This window comes from Poecilia reticulata, linkage group LG18 (genome assembly GCF_000633615.1).
Source record: "Poecilia reticulata strain Guanapo linkage group LG18, Guppy_female_1.0+MT, whole genome shotgun sequence".
NCBI classification, from domain to species: Eukaryota; Metazoa; Chordata; class Actinopteri; order Cyprinodontiformes; family Poeciliidae; genus Poecilia; species Poecilia reticulata.
The window spans coordinates 433,241-459,084 of NC_024348.1; the positions used below are offsets into that span (position 1 = coordinate 433,241).

At 39.5% G+C, this 25,844-nt stretch overlaps 1 protein-coding gene across 5 annotated transcripts in view; it reads left to right on the forward strand.

Annotated features, from left to right (window-relative positions):
* Window positions 1-25,844, forward strand: part of ank2b (ankyrin 2b, neuronal) — a 206,942-nt gene that overhangs the window by 30,348 nt on the left and 150,750 nt on the right. For 3 of the 5 annotated variants that reach the window (XM_008434863.2, XM_017310416.1, XM_017310417.1), the window contains exon 1: window positions 8,172-8,758. The exons of the other annotated variants lie outside the window; for them this stretch is intronic. In XM_008434863.2, the coding sequence (XP_008433085.1) occupies window positions 8,630-8,758 (129 nt within the window). In that variant the 5' untranslated portion in view covers window positions 8,172-8,629. Of the gene's footprint in view, window positions 1-8,171; window positions 8,759-25,844 lie in introns of those variants that run through there. 5 annotated transcript variants of the gene reach the window in all.

Here is a 25,844-nt window from a genome sequence, read left to right on the forward strand (position 1 = left end):
CATACCTGCCAACATCTGCTAAAATTAATGAGAGACAACAGTCCTAGTGTGGTCTGCTCCCCCAGAAATTTAAATAAAATCTACTCAAAACTATGTATTTCCAGTCATTTGAAGAACATTTTACTAAATTCATAGGATTAATTAACTTAAAACCAGTTTGTTATCAAGGTAGAAGTTCAGGTGCATGACTAGTGAAAATGAGTCATTAATCTGAACTTTATTTGAAAATCATACTTAGAAATGGTATTACCCTTAATTTCATCTGATTGTTATGTGGCTGTTAGCCTTTTCCCTTTAAATAAGAATGCATGTCCATCTATGGAAAAGTAGACATTATAAAGTCAGGGTTTTGCTATTTCAGTTTACAGTTCATGAAGAGGGCCTATCATAGTTATAGTACAAAACACCTTTCTATTCACAGACACAGAAACAGCCTGACATTCTGTACTGTTCTTTAGTTTTACCTTATTTAAGTGACTCCAGAGAGGTTTGGGTAATTAATTACAAAACAATACAACAGTCACTAACCAAATTTCAAAAAAGAGCAACAAGAGTAACAAGGTTAAACACCAGGATCAGACTAACCCATTATTCATCCAAATATTTTTGACATATACACAGTTTTGTACTGAAGTACAAAAATACTTTTCAAATGAATAAAGCCATTGTTGTACACAATTTCCATTCATAAATATAAAAATTATTCTAAATGAAGTACTGCATTGCCACTTAAAATTGCCCATTGCAAAAACTCACTAAGCATTGCAAATTGCCATCTGAATAAAGGTGCTGATGATACAAGTCTGTCCCCTTAGAGGTGGTTAAAAAAAAACTATATAATGGTCTTTATTTTTTTCTTTGGAGGCTGGTTCTAGACCAAATTTACTAGAGGGACCCATGTAGTCCGTTTTTTTTTTAAACAAAATTAAACGGAAACAGAGCAATATTTCATCATTTAATATTGTGAACCAAAGAGCCACTTGTGTCTCCAGAGATTCAGGTTGCAGATCTTGATCTAGCAGATGGAAATTGTGATCCTATCTCAATACAGCAGCTAAAAGTGCAACAATAATTTTTAATTCATTGTTAAAATAAAATTGTGAAGATTTAAAAAAAATATGTACCATGAATATTTAAAAAAGACATTTATTTAGTATAATTTCTTCAGAGCCCCTTTTGGCTCCCGTCTAGCCCCTGGGCTGCAGGTCTGGTGTATTTTTGCTTAGCATGTTTTTTCTTAATTGATAGGAAGTCAGATTATCCAAACTGGTAAACCACATTATTAAAATATTAGTAAAATAATACATGAAATGACCACTGAACAATTATTCATTATATATATAAACATTTTTTAATAAAACACATAAAAGTAATGTAATGTAGGAAATATTTGTGTATTTAATGTTAATCTATTAGTATGATTTGTTCTTTAAATGGCCACTTATTATTTTGGCTAATGCTATTATTGTCATGATCGTGTTTCTGTTTATTTTTGGAGTTTTTTGTGTTCAGTTTCCTTCCTGTGTGTCTCTGTCTCTGCGTCTTCCCCGTTGATTGTCTCCCAGGTGTGTATTTAGTCCCACCTGTTGTCTGTGTTCTTCGTTGGGTTCTTGTCTATTGTCTAGCGTCTACTGTCGTCTATTGTCAGTTGTTACGTCGATGCTCTCCAGTGGAACTGCTAAGTCCTGGTTTGCGTTAGCTCTTGTTTTCAGTCTTGTTTCGTCAGTTGCTACCGGTAGTTAGCTGTGCGCTATTTCTCTCTGACGTGCCGCCTGTACTTGGACTGTTAGAGCTTTTCATCAAGAAATCACCATCATCATCATAACCTGGGTCTCAGCGTCTCTCCTCACCACTACCAACCACTATTCCTAACAATTGTATATTAAATGTCATACAAACTCAACATCCTAAGCAAAGAATCAAACCACAATAGTCTACTAAACTCACAATAAGAAACTTAATCATAGCAAAATGTTTTATACCATATCAGCCTCAGGAGATGTTTGAGGGATGAAGAGACTGATTTCTGATTCGTTAGGTTCTAATGGATCTGTCTGTCTATCATACAGCAGCACACTGCGCCACGACGGACACATTTTTTTTGTCAATCAATGTACAGTATCCATCCTAACCGAAATTGTTCAGCTTATAATGCACATCTTTTCACTCACGTCTCTATTTTTAAAAGCGTTTGTGCTTCTAAGGACATGGAATCAAGTAGAAGACATTTTAAAAAGACCTCTTACACACTAAGGGGTATAAATAAATTTCCGCCTGACAAAAACACACAAAAGTAAATCACTTATAGCCTCACAGCTATTAGATTTAATAAGAAACTTTTGGTACCTCTGTAAAGGTAAGATGTCATAGAATGGTTTTCTGGTGTCAGCACCATTGTAGCTTTGACCCTGCCTGAAATATTAGGGACAAAATACAAAATATTTAGCATTTTTTGAATCTCGCCAAAATTTTCTTTGAAATAAACATTGCAAAACACTACCAAAATATTATTTATAGCACAAAAAAGTAGTACAGACTTTTAAATCTAAATGTTGTGTAAAAGTATACCAAATTTGGACTCAATCAGATGAATCATATTTATTTTAGAATGGTATTAGTGATAMATTTCTTAGGCGGAGAGGCCATTTKGGCACATTTAKCCAAAAATGTCACCAAACTGTGCCAAATGTGTTTTTTACATCAATACTGGGGGTTTGTTAAAATTTAATAGCTTATTACCATCTAATGACACTTTCTACATATAATAAAACCATTGGTCATGACATTTACCMCATTTATATGCAAAATGTACCATTGTGCACAGTGTAATATGTATAATAATGATGATGTGAAAGCTCTTTCTTTGACTCCAAATAGAAAACTTTTATTGAAACAAGATAAAACAGTCAAAAATACTTTTTGAAGTAATTTAAAAGAGCAAATAAACAATTTAGAAAATCCACCACAACCATCACCACCAAAAAAATGGACATCTTACCTCAAAGAAGATGAAGAATCATGAGAGGTGGGGGGAGGTTCAGCTTGATGGTTCGGCTTCCACTTGACTATAAATAAAAATAAAGTATTTGAAGAATTAGAGGTTTATTACAAAGTAATGAACCAAAGTAAACATGAAATCCTTATTAGTAAAATAAAACATATTTTAGTAAAACATAAATAAACAAATAACCACATGGTTTTACTTCCTGCCGTTATTACAAGCATATAATCACAGAAATAAATAAATAAATAAATAGAACCAAAACATCAAATATTTTGTGTGAAATTGCGGGGGGAAACTTACACATCACCGAGATCAAGTCTGTCAGCTGTGTCCTGCTCTTCCTCTTCCTCCTCGTCCGAATCCCACCAGCTATCAGAAGCGTCTTCCAGCTCAAAATCGCTCCGAAATAGTTCTTACAGCGCCTCCAAATCGGACATTTTCCTCCGCGCCATTGAGATAATTTTTCCAAGATTTAGCTCCACTCGTAGCAAATCGAAAAACCGTTGTTGTTCAAAAGCCTTCAAAAGCCTCTAAATCGTCCAGTTTCTGCTGCTATGATCGATTTATCATAAATAAATCAAAACTGAACTCACGGAACCGAGATAACTCCACGTGCTCAGACTCCCGTATACAACACCTGCTTATGCACGGAGAGCGCATGAATTACGCATACATTTAGATCGGGTTCCGGAAAATACGTCATGATTTTGCATAGCCGACATCTTGTGCCATACTCTGAGAGTCTTTCCACTGTCTCGTGAAGCCACAAAATGGCCGTGATGATCAGCTGATCGGGTGTTTTCCGGGCAGTTGCGTCATCGCCCGAGGACCTTTAAATCTCATCAGCTGTTTTTAAATAGCTCTAAAATCGTAACATTTTGGGCAAAACCTTTATATCTTTCAAATAGTTTTTGAAAGATTAAAGCCTCTTTTAGCGGATAATAAAAAAAAAAATGTTAAAGGCACGTGGAGCCTTTGTTTACAGAGCGAGCCGAGGTCACGTGGCAGCTGGACCCACCGGTGGGTCCGTCGGGTTGAACAGGTTTTAATATCAGCTCTCCGCAGCTGCATGGTGTCCGTCTCTAGGCAACCGTGATGGCAGCGTCGGTCTGTAGCATTCAGAGGGTCCTTTTTAGTTCCCGTCATGAGAATTTGGCTCACCTCAATATTTCCTGTGTTTCATTTTGGTCATTATTGTTACACTTAGTGTTGATGTGTGTATGATAGGCGTGTCTATCAAACAATTATGTATTGGTTCAATACGGGACGCACATTTAACGGTCAAATATGGGATGACTCCGTATTTTGCTTTAGCAAACGGGGCTAGAATCGCCACTGACTACTACAAGGGTTATGGTGGTGATGGTGGTTGGAGTTCGCCTCGCAATCGGTGAATTGCTGGTTCAATTTCCATTCCACCCTCCTTTGTCATTGTGTCCTTGGGCAAGACACTTCACCCACCTTGCCTGCTGGTGGGGGTCAGAGGGCACATTGGCGCTGGTCCATGGCAGCCTTGCTTCTGTCAGACTTACTGTAGCCATTTACTACCAGTACCTAAACTAAACCATTACCAGTAGTACAGGTACTACCAGTACCCTAAACTCTATCATTATATCAAATACAAGAACACATACACATGCCCACTCACGCACACACACACAGGCACGCACAACTCATTAAGTGAGGAGAGGTTGTAGTACAGGGCTAATGAAAGCCATGAGACCAGGTTATCCAGCAGAGAACTTCTCCCCTGTTGCTGCAAGCAACACACTTTTGTTGCTAGGCAACGGGTGAAACACAGTCTATGTGTTAGAGATAAGTGGAGTATTTTGCTTCCTGAAAGTTTTGCTGTATTGTCTAATCTGTATCTCCATGTTTGACCATTCTAAGGAACCACAATGGCATAACCCCTTCAGCTTCATCATTGTCAATTATTAAAATTTAACGAGAGGATTGTTAATGCCAGGAAATTGCAAACACCTTAAGAATATTGCTTTAACATGTTTCCTGGTGGGCTGCACCAGGAAACATGTGGCACAGTTGGTAGCGCTGTTGCCTTGCAGCAAGAAGGTCCTGGGTTTGATTCCCGGCCCAGGGTCTTTCTGCATGGAGTTTGCATGTTCTCCTTGTGCATGTGTGTGTTCATGACTCATGCGTAGGATAATTTGGAGAGTTTATGACTCTCCAAATTATCCCCCCCCCACCCCCAGGGTTGAGAGTGTGTGTGATTGTTGTTCATCCTGTCTGTCTCTGTGTTGCCCTGTGATGGACTGGCGACCTGTCCAGGGTGAACCCCACCTCTTGCCCAAAACGTTTGCTGGAGGTAGGCACCAGCAACCCTCCAGACCCCACTAGGGACAAAGGGTGTTAGAAAATGGATGGATGTTTCCTGGCCAGATTAACCTGTATTGGCCCCATGGGGCCCATCAGCCAACTGAGACAGCAACTATTGCTGCTGCTCTCTGTATTAGTAAGATGAAGTGGCTAAGTCTCCACAGCAGTGGTTTTAAATGTTATTGTTAATGAATAACCAATCATCCCCCCAGAGCGAAGGGCAAAACACCAAAAGCTGGCTGTAAAATATACATTTATACATTACCCCCAACAGACCAGCTTCCCTCATGCATGTCATTGTGTGATGCATTGTGTTTTAACTGTGCAGATTAAAAGAGCATCACACATGAGTATATGTGACATAATCAGATTCTCACAGATGAAGATTTTAATAAATGGGTTAATGATGGTGTATTACTGATGTTCAGTCTCCAAATTAATAGCTCCTCCTTGTCTGTTCTACATCCTAGATAAAGCTCACCAAACCCCCACAAGGACAGATATTTCCTCTGAGCAGGTCCCCACTCAGAGGCTGAAAGGATGTTTCTTTTTCGTGAGACATCTGTAGTTGGAGGAGGTGTGAAAGTTGCAAACAGGCAGAATCAAAACAATTACAATCCTTTTATATAGTTGTATGCAAAAAATACTTGGTATTTTTGTTTGTACTTTTGAATACAGTAGAAATATATCATCCAACTCCCTTTCTTGTCTTTTACCTACTTGTTATACATCTAATAAATCAAGATCAAATTGTTTTTGTGCATTTATCTTTAAAGGGTTAATATGTAAAATCAACTTTTTTGAGCTTGACATCATGTTATAATGTTATTCCCTCATCATAAACAAACTTGGAGTGCTGCCTTGATTATTTCATGTGTTTTTGAGAAATCCTTTCATCTCCATGGAAACCATTCAGCTGAGCATAACGGTTGACTGGACCTCTTCCCGATTTCAAGGCACAGCTCCTAATCAATGCTGAAGTTTCCAAGCTTCTGAGTTTCTGCCTCACACAGCATCCCTGCACCACAACTGCCCCATTCAGCTCCTTCAGACTAGCCAGCATCAAATAGCAAACATCTGGTGGAACTGCATGAAGTTTTATGAAGCATGGAGTGCCTCCATGCTTCATAAAACTTCATCTCACCATCACTACTTTTCACCCCCTCGGCTCATCCCCCCACTCGGCCGTGTCCATCGACTCCGCCCACTTTGCTGGAATTTTCAGCTTTCAGAGGGGGGATTATTTAAATTTTAAAGAATTATGACATGCTTTCAAAAGAATGCTGTTGATTTTTATCAGTTTAATGGTTTTCTATTAATAGATATCTACCTAATAATCCAGATAGATTGATAGATCATCATAGCACATGCTCCTTCAATGCAGAAAGAGCATGTGCTAAAATCAATAGTAGTCACACCCACGAGAAAGAAACAAATGCACCCTAGTGAAAGCTCCCAACCTCATGGGACAGTTGCCAGGGAACGGTATTTTTTGTTCCGCCAGAGAGCACAAAAGAATTTGCAAGCGAGCAGATAGGTTTACAAGTTGTGGGTTAGGGGTTACGGTAGATCAATCCTAACCTTAATCCCTAACCTCATTCTGCACAGAATGAGGAGAAAATCTGAGAGTGAACACAAAGATTTGAGAGAGCACAGAGAATATTTGAAAGAGACCAGAAGTTTTGAGTCCAAGCATTACAAGTTTTGAGAACAGAGATGAAATGCTGCTTGCAACTGAAGATATGTGCTCTTGACTTAGGGCAGTAAAATTTCCCCATACATATCTAGGAAGGATGCCCAAGCATGCCTGTCCCTTCAGACACTCTTTGAAAAGCAAAGAAAATGATTGAACAGATAAATGAAAGAACAGAAGGAATGATAGATTGATTATTTTTCTGAGGGTTCACTGAAAAAAAATAAAATAAAGTGAAGTAATGTACAGACCAAAAACGGAAGCCTCTTTCAAACCCAAAAGAGTTACTTATAAGTTAAATCAATTTGCATTCATCTATTTGCAATGTGTATTACAAAAAGATCTGTACCCCTCCACGGGTGAGGCTGCACAATCTTGTAATGTTTGTACTGACCAGTAGATGGCAGCATTGAATAAAAACTAAGAAGGGTGGTTGCTACCAAGAAAAGTGCAATAAATGACTTCACAAAACATTAATGACTTGCTAGAGCAGCACATAAAGGCCATGTTTTCGCCATTAGTATAATGCTAACATTGTAATGGTAGTTATAACAATAATAACAATGCAGGTTTAGGCTTCATCGAGGCCATTTGCAAACAGTTTCACTGTTTAATGTTGCTCGCAGTAATTTTGTCACTGCATTACACTGCTATCTTAAAGTGAGCCAGGTTAACCCAAATCACACATTTCTTCTGCTGATGGTGGTTTCAGCATCATGGACAGGGAATGCCTGATGAGTCTGTGATGTGAAAAACATTCATGTTTATTGGATGGTTTTTGCAGCAGCACTTCATCCTGTTTTCCTTTTAAATATAAACAAAATTTCTCCACATCCGCAGATATGTGTGGATATGCCTTTAGAGTAAAAGGATGGATGTATTGTTCTTTGTGTTTGCTCCGGAGCTGTGAGATCTCCAGAGCAGACAGCAATCAGACGATACCATGATTGGTTTAGTAACAGGGGAGATCTCAGAAACAACAGAGCACATCTTATCCCCTCTGTCTTCTGTCATAGTGGCACCTCCCTACCTACCTAGCTTTCCAAAGGACAGACGCTGATACTCCCTTGTCCTCTGGCTCCTCCCACTCGCTGTTTCCTCTGGCATCTCCCTCTACTGTCTCCTTACCATTTTTCATACCGTGCCGACTTGTGCCTGATCAGAGATCAGAAGGGAGCAAATCAAAGGTTTCCTACGTTTCCATGGCACCCTCTCCTTTCTCTGCAGACTGAGCTGGGAGGGAGGGGTGGAGTTCCCCCTGCCTTTCTGTCTCTTCCGAGCTTCTGGATTGGTTGTTGGGCTTACCTCTCTGTGATGTGTGCCAGAGCAGCATTCTTCCTTTTCTGACCTTGTCTCAGATGCAGTTGCCCAGGCACCAGGGAGGGAGGCTTTCAGCACACACTCACACTTTGTGTCTGGGTGAAGAGATCTGCTGGGTTAGAGGATTAAGCCGGACAGTTTGTCCTTGGAAACTGCCCCGGTGAGGTGAAGCTGATATCCGTGGACTGGAAGGTCCTTGGAGCTATTCAGACGAGGTTTCTGAGAAGACTTCTGAAAGTAATCTAAAGGTCTTGTCGCTGTGGGAACAGTGAGAGGCCATGGCTCACGCCGCAGCTCAACTTAAGAAGGCCAGGTCCGAGATGGACCAGCCTCCGGACCTGAAGGCTCTGGAGAAAGCTAGAGAGAAGAGGCGCCGTTCCAGGGAACGGGCTGAACGCAAGCGGAAGGTAGCACACTTAGAACCATCCACCCCTTCCCACTCTTATGGACAATCAGTGCTTCAATGTCAGTGATCATTAGTTCAAGTCTTATCATCATCAAATGTCACCTCACCCTTTGAAACCAAAGGAATCTTTGACAAAGTCATATATAAAAGACTTAACATGAGTTCTCATCATTTTCTGTATTCTGGCTGAAAATGTCCATTTCCACCCTCATGATTCTGTCATCATCCAGGTAATTGTTGGGGAATTCATGGGGATGTAAACCTGAACATAGTCAAGGGTCTACTGATCAGGAAAAAAGCAATATCCAAATGCTGCAAACTTTGTTCAGTGATGAAAACCATTTGCCAACCATTAAACCTCATCCAACACACATCACTGTCAACTTAGATTCCAGCTCAAGTAAAACAACTGAATGCAGGCTGAGTGAACCTTGATGCTAATATTGTGGCTCTTTCTCTGGTGTCAGCTATACCCTGACACCAGATCAAGCCCTGTTCATCTGTAGGCATATTTACGCAGGGAGGTTTGTGGTCCATCATACGCTTTGAATGCAGGTTCAATGTTGATGTTTGTATTTTTGCAGGCAAACAGAATAGGTTCCCTGCTGTGCTTTCATTGGTAAAGGTTCACCTCTGACATCATTTTAATGCAGTTTTTCCTCCATTATGCCAATTCAGGCAATATGATCTTTTTCTATGTTTTGACAGGAGAAGGCATGTTGTCATTAAATATGAACTATAATCAGCCTGGATCACTGCATGCTGAGCTTGTTTGATAAAAGGAAGAACAGTAAAGTTTGCTTCATTTTCTTAGCCTAACATCTGATTGACTAGAACAACCTGAATGAGCTACACTATTGAATAGGAACCAGTTAAATTGAAGGTAGTATTTCTTTTTGCCAGAACTGAATCACTTTTTTTCATTTCTGTTTGAATGGACTGAGATAATAATAATAATAATAATAATAATAATAATAATAATAATAATAATAATAATAATAATAATAACAATAATACATTTAATTTGTATCGCACTTTTCATTAGAAAAAATCTCAAAGTGCTAAGATGGCAGGGTTTCCCCCAGAAAACTTGCTCAGCCCAGTGGTCGGGGTGCAGAGGTGGTCCACCATGCTTTTCTGTTAAAAGATGTTAAAAGATGTTGAAAACATTGCCAGCGAACCGCTATTTGAACCCACAACTAGTCTTAAAAACAATAAATAAATAAAAAATACAATTAAAATGAATATCAATTATTTGCACTTCTGTTTAATCCAAATTAAGTCAGCGGCTCTATAAGGACCCTCGGGGATTCAGAGACCCCATAAATGCTAATATTTTAACACAAACTACAGATACATAAATGTAAATTTTTTTGTATTGAGATTATAGATTAAAATTATAGATTAAAATATTTTAATTCGTTTAACATGAAAATGTAAGATTTTGAGGAGCGGTCAAGTTTACTTTGTAAAAGTTCAAAGAACAATATTCATAGTTAGTTTGTTTTGTTACCATAGTAACAATCTGATGCTCCGAGTTTAATCTTTGAGTTTGAGCTCTGTTTGTTCACAAATGCAAATTTGTAAACTTATTGCTTTTTATGTTGGCCAGTTAAACTATTCCTCATCTCCCATATTTCACTAAATCTAACACCGAAGATGTTAGAGGTGCTGATGTTTTTAGCAGCAATAGGGGCCCCTAAGTCAAATTCTGCTCAAGGCCTCACACAGCCGAGAACCGGCTCTGCATGATAAATTAAATCTGCTGCACTGCGCAGAGATGCGCAACAAATGGGATATTTAATTTAATGCTGCTAAAGTGCCATTAGTAGCTCTTCCATTTTATGTCTGTTGAGTTTTTAATAAGTCACAGAAACTGTTTTGGTTGCTCAACTTTATGGGACGAGTTTTTCTGATCTCTGCGCAGCCGCATGCATCGACTCTGTCTGACTAAGAGGACAAAGCATAAGCATTTGATATGGTTTGATTATTCGTAAAAAATAATAATAAAGTAATATAAAACCAGAGTGAAGGGTGACTAAGAGGAGAGCACGGAAGCTCTTCACTGGGCTGAACCTGCATGATGAGGTTAGTGCTGCTTGGTTAACCACTAATGTTCCGGCTAACTGGGATCACATACATAAAGTTTATAGGGTAGACAGACAGAACCACATGCTGGGCATGCGGTTCACATTGAGCTGCGCAACCAGAGCTAACGCGGTTTGTTTTAAACTCCTTCCTTGATACAGAGTTCTCCAAAGAAACATAATTCCTCACAGGAGGTTGATGTACATATCCATACAGGATATGTACATCTCTTGAGGCTCTTGAGGCCTTGATCTGATCCCTGATATATATGCTTCCCATCAGCTTGTGTCGAGTTTGAGTGAAAGAGGCGTGCGCAATCCACACTGAGATAAACTTTAGACATTCAGCTGCTGCAACGCGCAGAGGCGCCAACGGTGGGATTGGCCTGCTCTGCCAGCTTTAAATGCATAAACTATAAACTTATCTTCTATAAACTTATCTTTTAGGAATAAATCTGCTTTGCCAATGAAACATTTAGAGCAAAAGAGACGCTTGCAATCTGGCTTTAAAAAAAAAAAGAAGCGGTTATTATTATTAGTTTTTTAATTATTATTTTCCTAAAAACAAAAACAAGCAAGGGTGCTAGTGAAGCATGGCTTGCTGCCAGGCTTATAATACACTGGTGGAAACCCTGGATGGTATGCAGGGCTGAATGAGTTTCAGTCAGGTTTTGTAGCTCCTCATAGCACTTGGTCACCAATATTCTCTTGGCTTCAGATTATGGACTTCTCTTTTCTGGTTTTGCTAGATCTCAGTGTTGCTTTTGACACACTTGACCACAATATTCTCTTAGAATGGCTTGAACATGACAGTATCAAGGAAACAGCACTAGCCTTTCATTTAAATTCTGCAGGACATTGGCTCTTGAGGTCTTCCCATCAGAATGGGAAGCATATATATCAGGGATCAGATCAAGACCTCATGAGATAAAATTCCGCTGTTATGCTTAGGATATTCAGCTCTATATATCCATAAACCAGCTATTTAAATTTTGTGTTAATCACGTGTCTTTCATCTCTGGAATATGTTTAAAATGATCCTGTAAGAAATATCCTGTGTAGGAGTGATGCTGAAAAACTACTTCTTGCATTTGTTATTTCAAGGCTGTAATTCTTTACTATCAGGAAGTCTACAGAGAACAGCTGATCCAAAAACCTGCAGATTTCTTATGAAAATTAAAAAGAGGGATCATGTTTTTCCTCTTTTAGCTTCATTGGTTCTCTGGTAAATCCAGAATAAAATTTAAGATTTTACTTCTTATAGTAAAAGCCATCTGAGTAATGAGGAGCATCTCAGAAAATTTTAGAAACATGAAGGACAATGCACTTGAGTGCTGCCAATTATTTTATCAGTTTACTTGTGGGCATTGTAGTGGTCTTTGAAATCTACATTTTTAAAACTTTCAGCATCATGGATCAAAATTAGAATCACTTATATTGCCGTTGCCAATAAACAAGTTCACAGGCGAGTAAATTGTTTTAATGTATTGATGCAAAACAAATAATGAAATAAAACGTGAATATGAAAAAGAAAAATATGTATGCATGTGGAGAGTAGCAGATGGATAAAGTGACTGTGTTAATTAACTATTATTTATAAATCTAATGGCTGAGAGTAAGAAACCTTTCTTGTAGTATGAAGTTCTGGTCTGGCTGGACCGTAGTCTTCTACCTGAGGGTCTTCTACCGTAGTCTTCTACCTGAGGAGAGAAGGAACCTAGAACACAGCCTGTTTAACCTCCTCCGCAATCCAACCTGCATGACCTAAAGTCCTGGAGGAGTACAGGATCTGTAAAGGTCAGAGGTGGTAGCTGATCACCTTCTCAGAAGTGCACATGACGCGTAGTAATCCATGTTTCTTCCTCGTTGTGTCATAAATTGTGGTTTGTAGTGATGAGGATAAAGCGGTGGGACCCAGATATGAGTAGAAAATGGTTGGTTTAATGATCAGGTAATACGGAGAACAACGGGGAAGAACAACAGATAATCCAACAAGGAACAGGAGGTACAGGTGAACTTAAATACACCCAGGGAAAAATAAGGGAACAAGGGACAGATGAGAACAATAAGGGGCTAGACACGGCAGCACAGGGACTAATTTAACTAACACACACAAAAACCCACATCCTTGCAGGTTGTGGACTGAGTGTACCATGTGGTGATGGAGTAGGTGAGGATGGATTCAATGATGATTGTATAAAACTGCACTTAATGCTAAAGTTTTTTTTTTGTTGAAATTCAAGTTTATATGGCAATTTACATTTAAATTTAATGTAGCCTCGATTCGATGTCGGTGTGAACAGTTTATTACTCTGACAGAAGTGCATTCACAGAAGAGACGACATCACATGCAGCATGCTGTGGCATAAGAAAGACAGAACATGCCCCCCTTCACCTTATTTAGTCCCACTGGATTATCAGTTTCTGAAATTGTATTCCTTGTCTTAGATTTTTTAAAAATAGGCCGGCAATGGAAAACATTGGCCAGAGTGATTTTGACACATCTGACACACTTCCACATAAACTTTGAATGTAAACCAGACTAGCATACACACCCATCGAACTTTGCGTTTTTGATGCGCTTAACACGTTTAGTGTGAGCGCACCATTACAGTAAAGTCTTCCTCTGGTTGCCTTGGGTTCACTTTTTGTCACCACCTGCAGAATAACAGCAGATTGCTTAGCTGTGACATGTTCTTTCATTGTTAACCTGTCAAAATGAGCTTTACAACACATATAGTTTGGACTATGGAGTAGCGCATAGGTGAATTATCAGAAAAAACTACTTTAACAAGTAAACTACAGCTATGAATTCTGAAGGCATTGGTTCATATGGCAGATTCAAATTCTGTTGCTTGTCTGCAGAAAACATCTTATCCAGAGTAAGTCACCTTGACAACAGAGCCAGCTGTTACGTTAAAAACTTGTCTGACTCTCATGTTGTGCCTACTTGGTTCATCATCCCCCCAAAGGAACTGTTATGAAGCTCCTTCCTTCTAATTGAAATGGATCGAACGATTACATAATACCCCCGTTTAATCTTTCCCTCCCCTACTTCTTTTTCCTGTCACTATCTCTAAATGATAGCAGCAGATTGAACGTGTGGTACAAATCTGCTACAGGGACGTTTGTGGTAGTAATCCATTTGCTTTTTCTTCAGCGCAGCTTCTGTGCCATTTGTACTTTTCAGTTTTAACCTCCTCACATTACTCGTTTAGTAAATGCACTTCAACTAAAACATTGGAGTTGTATTTTTAGGGAGCTTGAGAAACAGATTGACATAAGGGATTCATAATGGATGTTTTACCAAACACCTGCCCCAGAGAGCTTTGAAGGCTGAATGACAAGAGATTTGAAGGGCAGAGACTTGGCAGATCATTCTAATGAAATGGCTTGTTGGTTCAACATTATGCTGCAAGGAGTACTTGGTATAGAATCTGTGTTTAAAGTGTTTCTCCCTCCTTCCTCTGCTTCCTATTGCTCTGTTACACCAGAGTGGAAGCTTTTCTGTTACAGTGAAGAGACGGCAGGATTTATGAGATCTCTAAGAGATGAACGTGTAGATATTCAAATCGGCTAAGGAATCCTGATTCAGAGTGAGGTTGAAGACAATGCTTTGGTCCAATGACATAACTGGTACACAACTTTATATGAAACCTAAAATAGATGCTTATGTTCCAATTTTGACGTGTAGATGTTTTGAAAGTTTTTAATTGTACCTTCATTATTTGCTTGTTGTTCCACTATATAATTTGAAGCAATCTGCTGGGTTTCTTTAGATAAAACAAACTAATTGGACTAATTAATTTGAGCATACTGTACTGTTTGATAACTAGGATCAATAGGAATATGTGTATAATTAAAATGAAATTATTTTTTGTAAAGTGCCTGGAGACATTTGTTTGTGAATTGGTCCTTTTTTATTAAGTCAATATAGTTTTCTATTAAAATGTCATTAATTGCAACTAATTAATTAAGGACCCTGCAATTAACTCTTTTAAACATATTAAAGGAGTCCCACCACTAATGTTTTACGTGGAGTTTTTGGGCTCTCTTGTTGTAGTTAACATTTAAAATAGTTTAGCTAACTTTGAATTTATATGTGAAATCCATGTGCCTATCTTTCTCCATGGATATGTCTGTCACTCTGTTGTTAGAATCATCCTTGTTTGCATTCATTTTTTAAAATGTCTGCTTCATTGGATCATCTTCAGGATGATCCTGGAGATCATCCATTGCCAGCTGAAACATAATTGCCCATGCAGTAATTATCCAATAGGAGGCTCGTACCTATTTCCTTACTTAAATCCAGGTGGTGACCTTCTTTTTGGCCAGGGAATGTAATGTCCCCAATAAGAGGCTACATTTAGATGTAATATTGCACCTGTTGTGGCTTTATTGTCGGTTCTAATCTATGTGGAAAGGTATTACAAAGCTGATGGCTTTGCAGTGATTGGATCAAACAATGTATCAATAAAATTGAGGGGGTTTTTTATCAGGCCCTCAGTATGTTGTCTCTGTACTGGTTTGTATGGTACATCAAACCTTCCACCCACTTCCATTCCATTCCAATATTGTGCTATCCCAGTGGCAAAGCCTCCTTACCTCTGGTCTAATCTGTGGCCACGGCTGAGTGCACAGCTGATAGTTTTCATAATAGATGTTAATCTCTGCTGTTTACTCGCCCCCGCACCTCCCTGTGCTCTTTTACAGAACCTGTCTTGTGCTACATGGTCCATCTTCCAATTTACCTTTTGGTCTTCATAAGGCATTATTCAAAAACCTAAAAAACCAGAAGTTAATTTACATTAATGAACAACTTGAACTTGTTTTGCAATAAAAGAGTAAAATTTTCACCCTAGTTACCCATGCATGCAAACCACCTCACTGAGTGGTATGTGGATGCTGGTCATGTACCACAGTGTGATGCTGAATTTGGATTGGTAAAATCCCGGATTAGAGCATTTATAATCTGGCTGCTGTGGCAATGTGGGACCCTGCAGCTCATCAAAAATACCAATCCCATCACCACTAGAAACGTGTGGGGGGAAAGGGGTTCTGCTGTGGACATATGTTGAGACAAACTAGTTAACAGCACTATACGTAGCAGTAGAGGTGTCACTTTGACTCTATTCTGGGGGGGTTTCAATATTTTCTCATGTTTTCCATTTGATGCCTGCCGCCTACCCTACATTAATGCAATCTGTGCTTATTTGTGAAATGGCTTAGTAATTTTGCTCATTATTATAGGCCATCTGGGTATCTGGAAGATCTGAACAAACAAAGTTCAGTGAGAATTTGCATAAAACTGGTCTGATGTTGGGTTCTAACAGTGGCAGAACAGTTGATGATGATGGTGATGATGATGATATGATGCATAATAAAAGTGGAAAAGATAACCCAAAAGTGCTTAGTTGAAGTGAAAACTATTAGGAAATATGTCTGCCTTGCAGTCTTTCAGTAAAAATTTTATTTTGGAGTCTTCTTTACTTAGTTCTGCATTTTGGGGGCATTTGTCCATTTTTGGTTTTGCATTAAATACATACAGCTGTCTAAATTCCAACTGAAGGCACATAGTCTTTCTGTTTGGTAAATTTAACAATGACTGATGGAAAGGCTGAAGTCCATGACAGTTGTGACACCAGAGCAGCCTCTGACAGTCATAATAGTCTGTTGGGCTTAATGGATGAACAGTAATCAGCTGGCTAGAAACTGACAAATTCTCTTTTTCCAAACAGTGAAGTCATCAGTAAGCTCAGTATGGAAGTTCTTTCAAGAAAACTTGAAGATAGCAATTTTCAGTAAGGGTGAGTTCTGTTTGAAAATGAAGTCAGCGGTAATACAGCTGTAAGACAAAAAAAAAAAGAACTCCCCACATATCAGCAAATTGGTGGATATCTGATGCGTTTCCTCATCTGTAATTGTAACGTTAAGCTCTGATTTCCATTTTTCTTTTATAAACTTAGTTGATCGCTTACTCATTATCAATTTTGACATAAAGTAAGTATGATTTTAATTTTTATTCCATTGAATGAATTAATCACAGTTTTAATCACACCACTCATTTCCACAGAGGGATCCCATCAGATTTCTATGTCATGAGTCTACAAGTTTTCTGAAAACTCTCCAGCTCCCTGTTCTTCTGTAGAGTATACCATGCTGTGACCCCCTTGTTTACTCATTGTTTGAATCCTTAATCTTATATTGTTGGCTTAAAATCGCTATCATACACTCTAAAAAGTGTTTTTGGGCTGCAGTTCATAAGTCCATAGACTTATTTGCATTAATTTCACTTAATTCTTTTGCTTTTGCTATGACAACTTACTTTTTTGTGTTTATTTAACTCAAAACTTACAAATCTTAACCTAAAGGAACTTTTCACTTTGACTTTACATGAAATAATTAAGTTTGATACCACATTTGTATCCCTCGTCTAACACAATGACTCAAGCTAACCAGGGACAGATTCCCTGGTTCAACTCATTTCTTTTTAGAGTGTATGCTACCCATCTGAGCACTTTTATGTCCTTTATTCTGTTTTAGTATTTTCAACCATAGTTCCAGTGTAAATGCTCTAATTGTGGATCCATGTACTTTTTAATCTTCTCATATCTATCTTAGTCTCAAATAACATACTGAAATTGGGATTCTCCATACTTGCGTGTAATCTGCTTTGTCCCAACATATAACTTGTCTGAGCTGAGTTGCATATAAGTACTCCCTTAATTTTGGGAGATCCATACCCTCTTTGTCTTTCGATAGTTGGAGAGTTTCATATCTAACTCTAGGCTTTTTGACACCCAAATTAATATCTTGTATTATCTTGTCCCAGGTCTGGAACAAATACAGAAGTCTTGGCTGCACATTAATTTTGATAGTTTAAATTATTAAGGTCAGATCTAGAATTAGAGTAGATGTTTTTTTTTTGGCTTATTTTATCATAATTTGCTTTGTAAAATGTAGATAACCCTTCAGTGATGTTAACTCCCAGGGAATCATATTCCATTTGATTGGAAACAATTCCTGAATTTCTTTTGATGGAATATTATTGTGTTAAAAGGTGTGTTTTGGTTTAATTTTGTATTTCCTCAATGAAGAGAGCAAACAGTGTAGGTGATAGACAGTGCCCCTGTCTGGTTGATCTCTGTCAACTGAATTTGTCAGGCTTCCATTTATGTTGATTCTCGCTATGGGATGGTGGTATAATGTCTTTCTACTGTTACGTCCACCAGGCTCTTTTGATGGGGTAACATTAAAGGAGACTACACAAGGATTTTCTGATTTCAAGAAAAATAATTTCATTAAATTACACTAAAGAAATAAAACCTGAAAAGGGAATACCTGAAATGAGAAACCAAATTAGATTAATGCAAAACCCATAAATAACCAAAAATAAGCAAAGCCAAACAACGCTAACAAAAACCAACTAGAAGATACGATACAAACCAAATCAAACAAGGTTCTGAGGAGAGAGAGGGAAAAGCCTTCCTCTATGCTGCCTGCATTGCAGCTTTAAAGCAGAAAATCAGCAATCAGCGCAAAACACAAGACTTGCAAAAGTTCTGTCTCCAGAACCCTGCAAGAAAAAAGGTCAGAGACCCAATGCAGCCATAAGACCTCCCCCCTTTAAACAGAGGGCCCTAGCTTGGACCTCTGTAGCCATTAAGCTTGTTAGTCTGGTACATCAATGAAACAAGACAGTGCATCAGGCAGCACGTTTTCAGTTCCTTGAATGTGCCGAATCTCAAGGTTGTAAGGTTGCAGGAATAAGACCCATCACATCAACCGCTGATATGGACTCTGTAAGGAGTGCGGAAAGGTCAAGGGGTTATGGTCTGAATACATCACAACAGGAAAAGCAACCCTGCCCACATACACAGCAAAATGTTGTGGTGCCCAAATAAGAGCCATGGCCTCTTTCTCAATGGTCGAATAATTAAGTTGGTGTTGACTGAATTTCTTTAAAAAGAAACATATTGGATGGTCAACACCTTCTTCATCAGTCTGCAACAAAATGGCTCCTGCACTCACTTGACTTGTGTCAACCTGTACTTGGAATGGTTGATTTAATCTTGGAGCAGACAAAATAGGCACAGTGCTTAAGAGAAGCTTGACATTTTCAAACGCCTTCTGACAGGCCAAGAACCACTTAAACTGGACTTTAGCCTTTGATAGGTCAGTTAATGGAGCCACTTCAGTAGAAAAATTCTCACAAAAGTTTCTATAGTAACCCACCATCCCCAGAAATCTCATCAACTCCTTTTTTGAGGAAGGAGGTGGGAAACCATCAATGGCTTGGACTTTTGCCCTTACTGGTTTCACTTGTCCTTGCCCAACAACCTTTCCCAAATAAGTCGCTGTAGCTATTTCAAACTCACATTTTGCAAAGTCTACAGTTAGATGAACATCCTGAAGACGCTGAAACAGTTGTCGGATGCGTAGCATGTGTTCAGTCCATGTGTCACTGAAGACCACTATATCATCCACACAACCTTCCAGCCCGTCAACACTTGGTTCATCAACCGCTGGACAGTGGCAGGTGCATTTCTGAGGCCAAAACTCATTACAGTGCAAGAGTATAATCCAGATGGTACAATAAAGGAAGACATCTCTTGGGCTCGAGCAGACAAAGGTACTTGTTAGTAACCTTTGAGCAAATCGAATTTACTCACATACTTAGCAGTTCCAACACAATCAACACAGTCTTCCATCTGAGGAAGTGGGTAGGAGTCAGGTTTTGTAATGCTGTTCAGTCTCCTGTTATTAGTACAGAATCTGTAAGTACCATCAGGTTTTTTAACCAACTAACATGGTGAGCCCCAACTGGAACAAAATGATTTAGCCAGGCCATTCTCCAGCAAATGCTGAACTTCTGACTCCAAAAACATACTTTTCTCTGGAGGAACACAATAGAAATGCTGATACAAGGGCTGTGCAATTTCCACATCTATATCATGCTCAATTAAGTTAGTACATGTTGGGATATCACTGAACAATGCATGAAAATCCAAAATGGACTGCTTCAGCTGCTCACTTCTTTATGCAAACAAATGGCTCAGTAATAGTTGCAAATTAGACAACATCTCAAAATTCTTCAGTCTTGCCTGGAACACAGCATCATCTGGAGTCTGCACATCCTCAGCTAAACTTGTTGTGAAGGTCAAATCCACCTTCACAGAATGGGCAACTGCCTTTACTTCTTTCTCTTCCAGAGTTAGACAGAAATAGGGCTTCAGTAAATTTACATAACAAAGCTGCGTTAGTCACTTATGGTCTGGGGTAGAAACCATGTAATCTTGTGCTAACCTAGGCATGTCACAATAAACAATAAATCAATGGTGAGCCCACTTCCAATGGGCTCACCACCTGTCGGAGGGGCCAAAGGGGTCGGGTGCAATGTGTTACGGGCGGCAGCCGATTGAGGGGACCCTGGCAGTCTGATCCTCGGCTGCAGAAGCTGGCTCTTGGGACATGGAACGTCACATCTCTGGTAGTGAAGGAGCTGGAGCTAGTGTGTGAGGCTGAGAGGTTCTGGCTAGAAATAGTCGACCTCACCTCGACACATGGCTCTGGTTCTGGAATTAGTATCCTTGAGAGTATCCTCTCTGTGTGTCGTGTCTGGTTTCCGTTCTTCCCTCTTTGCTCGCTGCCTCTCTGCTGCCACGGTGTCTCCTCCTGGCTCAGCAGTGTAGCCCCTTTCCTTCATGTCCTGCGCTGCTGTTCTGGCACTTTTGTATGTCTTTGTTTCGTTATCCCAGTGTATCCGGATTTTAGCAAGAGGTGTCTGGAAAAGTATTCCTTTCTCCTTCAATCCCATTTTTAATACTCACATATGCCTTTTGTTTCAGAACAGTTTCTGTTGGTTAATCATAATCAAAGTAGATTTGTTTGCTCTTTCCCTGAATCTTTTTCTGCCAGGCTTTCTTCGAGATTGTTTCTTTCATCTCTAATTGTAGGAAGGTGACCACGATTGATCTGGTTGCCTTTCTTAGGCTTGGTTTCTGGGTGAGGTCTCGGTGGCTCTTTAAATCTGGAGATTGGCCCCAACTGAAAGCTCGAGTTCCTTTTTTTAAAAAGTTTTTCCAGATATCTAGCTGTGGAGCTCCCCTCCACATCCGCTGGTAGACTGAAGACTTGGATATTGTTTCTCCTTGATCTCCTTTTGAGGTTGGTTAGTTTTTCTCGCATTCACTGTGTTTGCTCTTTGTTAGTACCTCATTATTGTCCATCTTTCACACCTCCACCTCAACTATGTATGTCTGGGCTTTGCTGATGTTCATTTGCTGTGCCTGTAGCTATTGGTTGTTCTGACAGTTAAGTCTATTTCTTGTCTGAGATTTATTTCTTTCTTCATTTCTTTCTTCAGCTCGTCCTTAAGTACGATTATCTCCAGGCATAGCGATTTTTAAAGGGCTCTAATATGTCCTCTAATAGTAACAAGCCCATTTGGCAGCGTCTCCATGCAATAGTGTTCTTCCATTTTCTTGTCTCTTGCTTTTTATAAAAAAAAAAAATCTTCTCTTGTTTATCCCACTCATGCTTTAGTTTTGTCTATTGAGTTACTATTTCATTGTGGGTATTCTTTTACCTGATCTATAAAAGTCAACAACACAGAAAAAGAGTCACTAGAATTATCACAGTTGAAGGGAAGTCCCATGCTTACGTAACTGGTGGATATTAAAAAGCAATGTGTCTATTTGTTTCTTTTTTCCTGGATTTTGCGAAAGTCTCAACGGTCATTTTATTTTATTTGACCCTTGAATAAAATAATGATAGAATGCATTCTGTGTTATTCTTGATTAATTTTAATTGGAACAGTGTCTCATATCAAAATAAGATTATTTAATAAATCTCCTTACACCCACTTTGCTGGAATATTTCAAAAAAATTTGCCCTATGGTGAGGTTTAGCTACCAGAGGGGAATTTGTTAAACTTTTAGCTGCTTCTGCATACTTCTTAATAATTCCCTCTCTACCTTCCGGAAGGCAATTTTTTTTCTTAGCAACTCCTTCAGGTCACCAGTGGTAAAGCAGGGTTACCCCCAGTGTTTCATAAACCTGATGGACCACCAGGCTAAGCATTGTTTATTTATTTATTATAAGATTTTTTTATATGCACTGTTTGTAACAGTGATAGCAAAGATGGGTTAAATAATCTTTTTGGTGAAACGGTTGGAAGCACAATGGCAACAATATAGTCAGTATGTGAACACACAAGGAGACTGAGGTCAGGTGATTTTTATTCGCTGGAACTCTGTAACCACAGACTTTTACTGGTTTACACACTAACAACTTCAGTGAACAAACTAACAAGTAAGAGCCAAACATTTTCGGATACATGAAACAACTGAAGTGCAAAATTGTAATAATTATTTTTCATTGTATTTTTTATGGTTGTTTTTTTAAAGAATTTATAGCTGGTGTTTAGGTATCAGAATGTCTTCCAATAACACATAATAACATAGTTATTATTTCCTGTCAACTTTCAAAGTTTTTTTTACCTGGAAAACATGGGTAGATTTATTTCATAAGATTATTTAATAATTCCACTGGATGACTCACATAGCACCCATCACTGGGCTTAGAAAGTTCTCAGGTAAATCCTAATAAAAACGTTGTTGTTAGGGAAACATTTAACTGTTCTGATGGGGATGATCTTGTTCTCATAGAGGTTTATATCACCTGTCACACTTTTAGTCCATTTTGTTGGCACAGAGCCTCCCAGTCTGTACCATCATGATAACCCTGCAGGCCTTCTTCAATGTCCTTTAAACATTGTTTCACGGTTATTTAGTCACAGTTTACCTCTGAACAACAAGTTTACAGCCTGAGCAGAAAAAAAACAAGGCTGTGATCTTATTTGCCAAGAGAAGCTCATGCCTTGGAGAAGTTTGGATTGCTGAAATTTTAATTAAACAAATAGTGTTTTGTTTTCCTTGGCAGAACAGCTGACAAACTGTTGAAAAGTTGGAAAGCATGGCATGATCAAGATCACCAGAACCACCACAAACAAACTGACGTGTTGTGTTAGCAACAACGCAGCCGATGGCATCACATGCATAGTCAGCAACTGCTGTAAGCGGTTGCTGAAATAACACAGCTGAACCACTGCCCATATTATTGGCAAGTAATATGGACAAAACCTGCTATAGTTCAATATCCAGGCTACATAGATGACATTTTACTTGGATTACACAGTCTGTTATTGACAAGCACAATAACTTGTGTTTTCTGCTGATGCTGTCAGATTAAGAGGTCAGGCCTTTCGCAGGAATGGTGAGACATCTGGTAATTCATCCAGGCATGAAAAATCTGTTTCCATGGTAACAGTTTTCAAGTTTCTATAATTCATGTTTTTATTTTTCATTTTAGTTCTTGTTCATAGTGCTGCAGAAACCTCTAAGTGAGATTTACTGAGTTTAATACTAATTCTAGCAAACCTCTGAATGTTTCTCAGCGGGAAGACTTTAAATCCCAGATTTTAAGCTTGATTGGATGTTGAACTGCTGCATCATATTACTTTATACCTCTGTGGGTTGCAACTCCTTCCGTGTCTCAGTTCAGCTAATATTAGAACTAGGTATTGCCTGATGTTTTTGTGTTAAGGTAAATGCAGAACAAACCAGACTGCCTCTTTTGGGACATAATTCATTGTGTTTTCTGTTAGGGTAAGGGTTGTGGGCTAATCCCAGCTTTATTTATCGAGGCAGAATTTTAACAACATTATGATGTTTTTTCATGTCAGAAAAGCACAGCATTTGTTCTCATAGTATAGTATAATATAAGGACATTGGGTTGTATCTAACATCTCTCCCTCATCTCTTAGCCAGCAAGCCATATGGGCCGTACAGATTAAAAGGCATTTGTTGTCTGCGCCTGCCCCGTCTGGTGGATTACCCACTGGGCTGGGTGTGTTTGTGTGTTGGATGTAAGGAAAGACGAAGGGCTGTATTGGCAAACTAATGAGTAAAAAAAGGATAGAAACATTCTTGTTCACACTGCGTGTTGAAGAACTGCATGACCTCTGAGTTAAATGTGAAGTTTGGCCTTTAAACAGCATATATTATACTGGCTGCTTTATCTGAATGAAGATATTTATCAAAGAGGGTTCTTGCGAGATTGGCTTGGACATTAATGAAATTACATGGATTGGAAGTGAATGAAATTGAAAAGGGTTGTGACTTGTCAGAACTGGTTAATCTGGCTATATATTAAATGTGATAGAGGATTAAGGGTTTTGTGAGTGGTCCACTTGATTCTCATCTCCCTTCAATGCTCCATCTGGGATTTTTCCCATTGAGCTAGATTTCTTTGTTTGATTTCCTTGTTTGAACAGGACCAATCAGCGAACAGAAGGAGATGTGAAGGATTACTTTGGTTTTCTGCATTATTTTAGGATTCCAGTCTGGCTAAATAGGGTAGTAGTGTGGTAATGGCAGTGGCCCATTTACTTGGTTTGGCGAGATGATTTTGCTGCAGAGCACTGTGAACAGTTTGAAGAAGGATTTGGTGGAATTAAAGGAAAAATGCGAGGATATGGAAAGAAATGATTAGGTGCAACATCAGAATCCTTAGTGTCCCCGAAACAACTTGCTCCAGTTCTGCAGCAGTGATTGCTAAGTTATTAGCCAAGGTGCAGGGTTTCCCTCCCAAAACTTGCTAAGCCCGGTGGTGGAGGTGCTGAGGCGATCCACTGGCGGCCCACGTGTTTTCGTATTAAAGATGCTAAATAGAGAGGAAAAGTTCAAATATTGCTGGGTAATTAAATGTTACGGGAAAACATCTCCAGTGAAAGGCTATCTAAACCCACAACTAGTCTTAAAAACAACAAATCAAAAAATACAGTGAAAATTAATATCAATTATTTGCACTTCTGTTTAATCCAAATTAAGTCAGGGCTCCAGGGGCCCATAAATGCTAATATTTTAACACAGACCACAGATACATAAATGTAACATTTGTTTGAGATTATCAATGCTGCTAAATTTCATTTAATGTTTTCAGCATACAGGCTGCGCAGTTGGTAGAGCTGTTGCCTTGCAGCAAGAAGGTTCTAGGTTCGATTCCCGGCCTGGGGTCTTTCTGCATGGAGTTTACATGTTCTCCCTGTGCATGCATGTGTAACTGGTACCAGGGTTCCGGACCCGTTCACAGCAGCAGATGAAGCTGAAAAACAGCATGTAAATGAGCACATGGGAGACGCAGTCTGTGTTACTCCAATTTCTCTCAGCTTATTTATTGAACAAACCATCTCATTTTACTATCAATACATCCTAATTTATAGTTCAGTAATTTACTGTATATATAGTCTATGTGGACATATCCATCCATCCTCTTCAGTAGGGAGGCCCAGACTTCCCTCCCCTGCCACTTCTTCCAGCTCCTCCGGGGGAATCCCAAGGCGTTCCCAGGCCAGCCGAGAGACGTAATCCCTCCAGCGTGTCCTGGGTCTTCCCCGAGGCCTCCTCCCGGTGGGACGTGCCCGAAACAAGTGAAGCCAACAGAACCACATCATCCGCAAAAAGCAGAGATCCGATCCTAAGGCCACCAAAACGGATCCCCTCAACACCTCGACTGCACCTAGAAATTCTGTCCATAAAAGTAATGAACAGAATCGGTGACAAAGGGCAGCCTTGGCGGAGTCCAACTCTCACCGGAAACGAGCCCGACTTACTGCCGGCAATGCGGACCAGACTCTGACACCGGTCATACAGGGACCTGACAGCCCGTATCAAAGGGCCCGGTACCCCATACTCCCGGAGTACCCCCCACAGGGCCCCCCGAGGGACACGGTCGAACGCCTTCTCCAAGTCCACAAAACACATGTAGACTGGTTGGGCGAACTCCCATGCACCCTCCAGGACCCCGCTGAGGGTGTAGAGCTGGTCCAGTGTTCCACGACCAGGACGAAAACCACACTGCTCTTCCTGAATCCGAGGTTCGACTATCCGACGGACCCTCCTCTCCAGGACCCCTGAATAGACCTTACCAGGGAGGCTT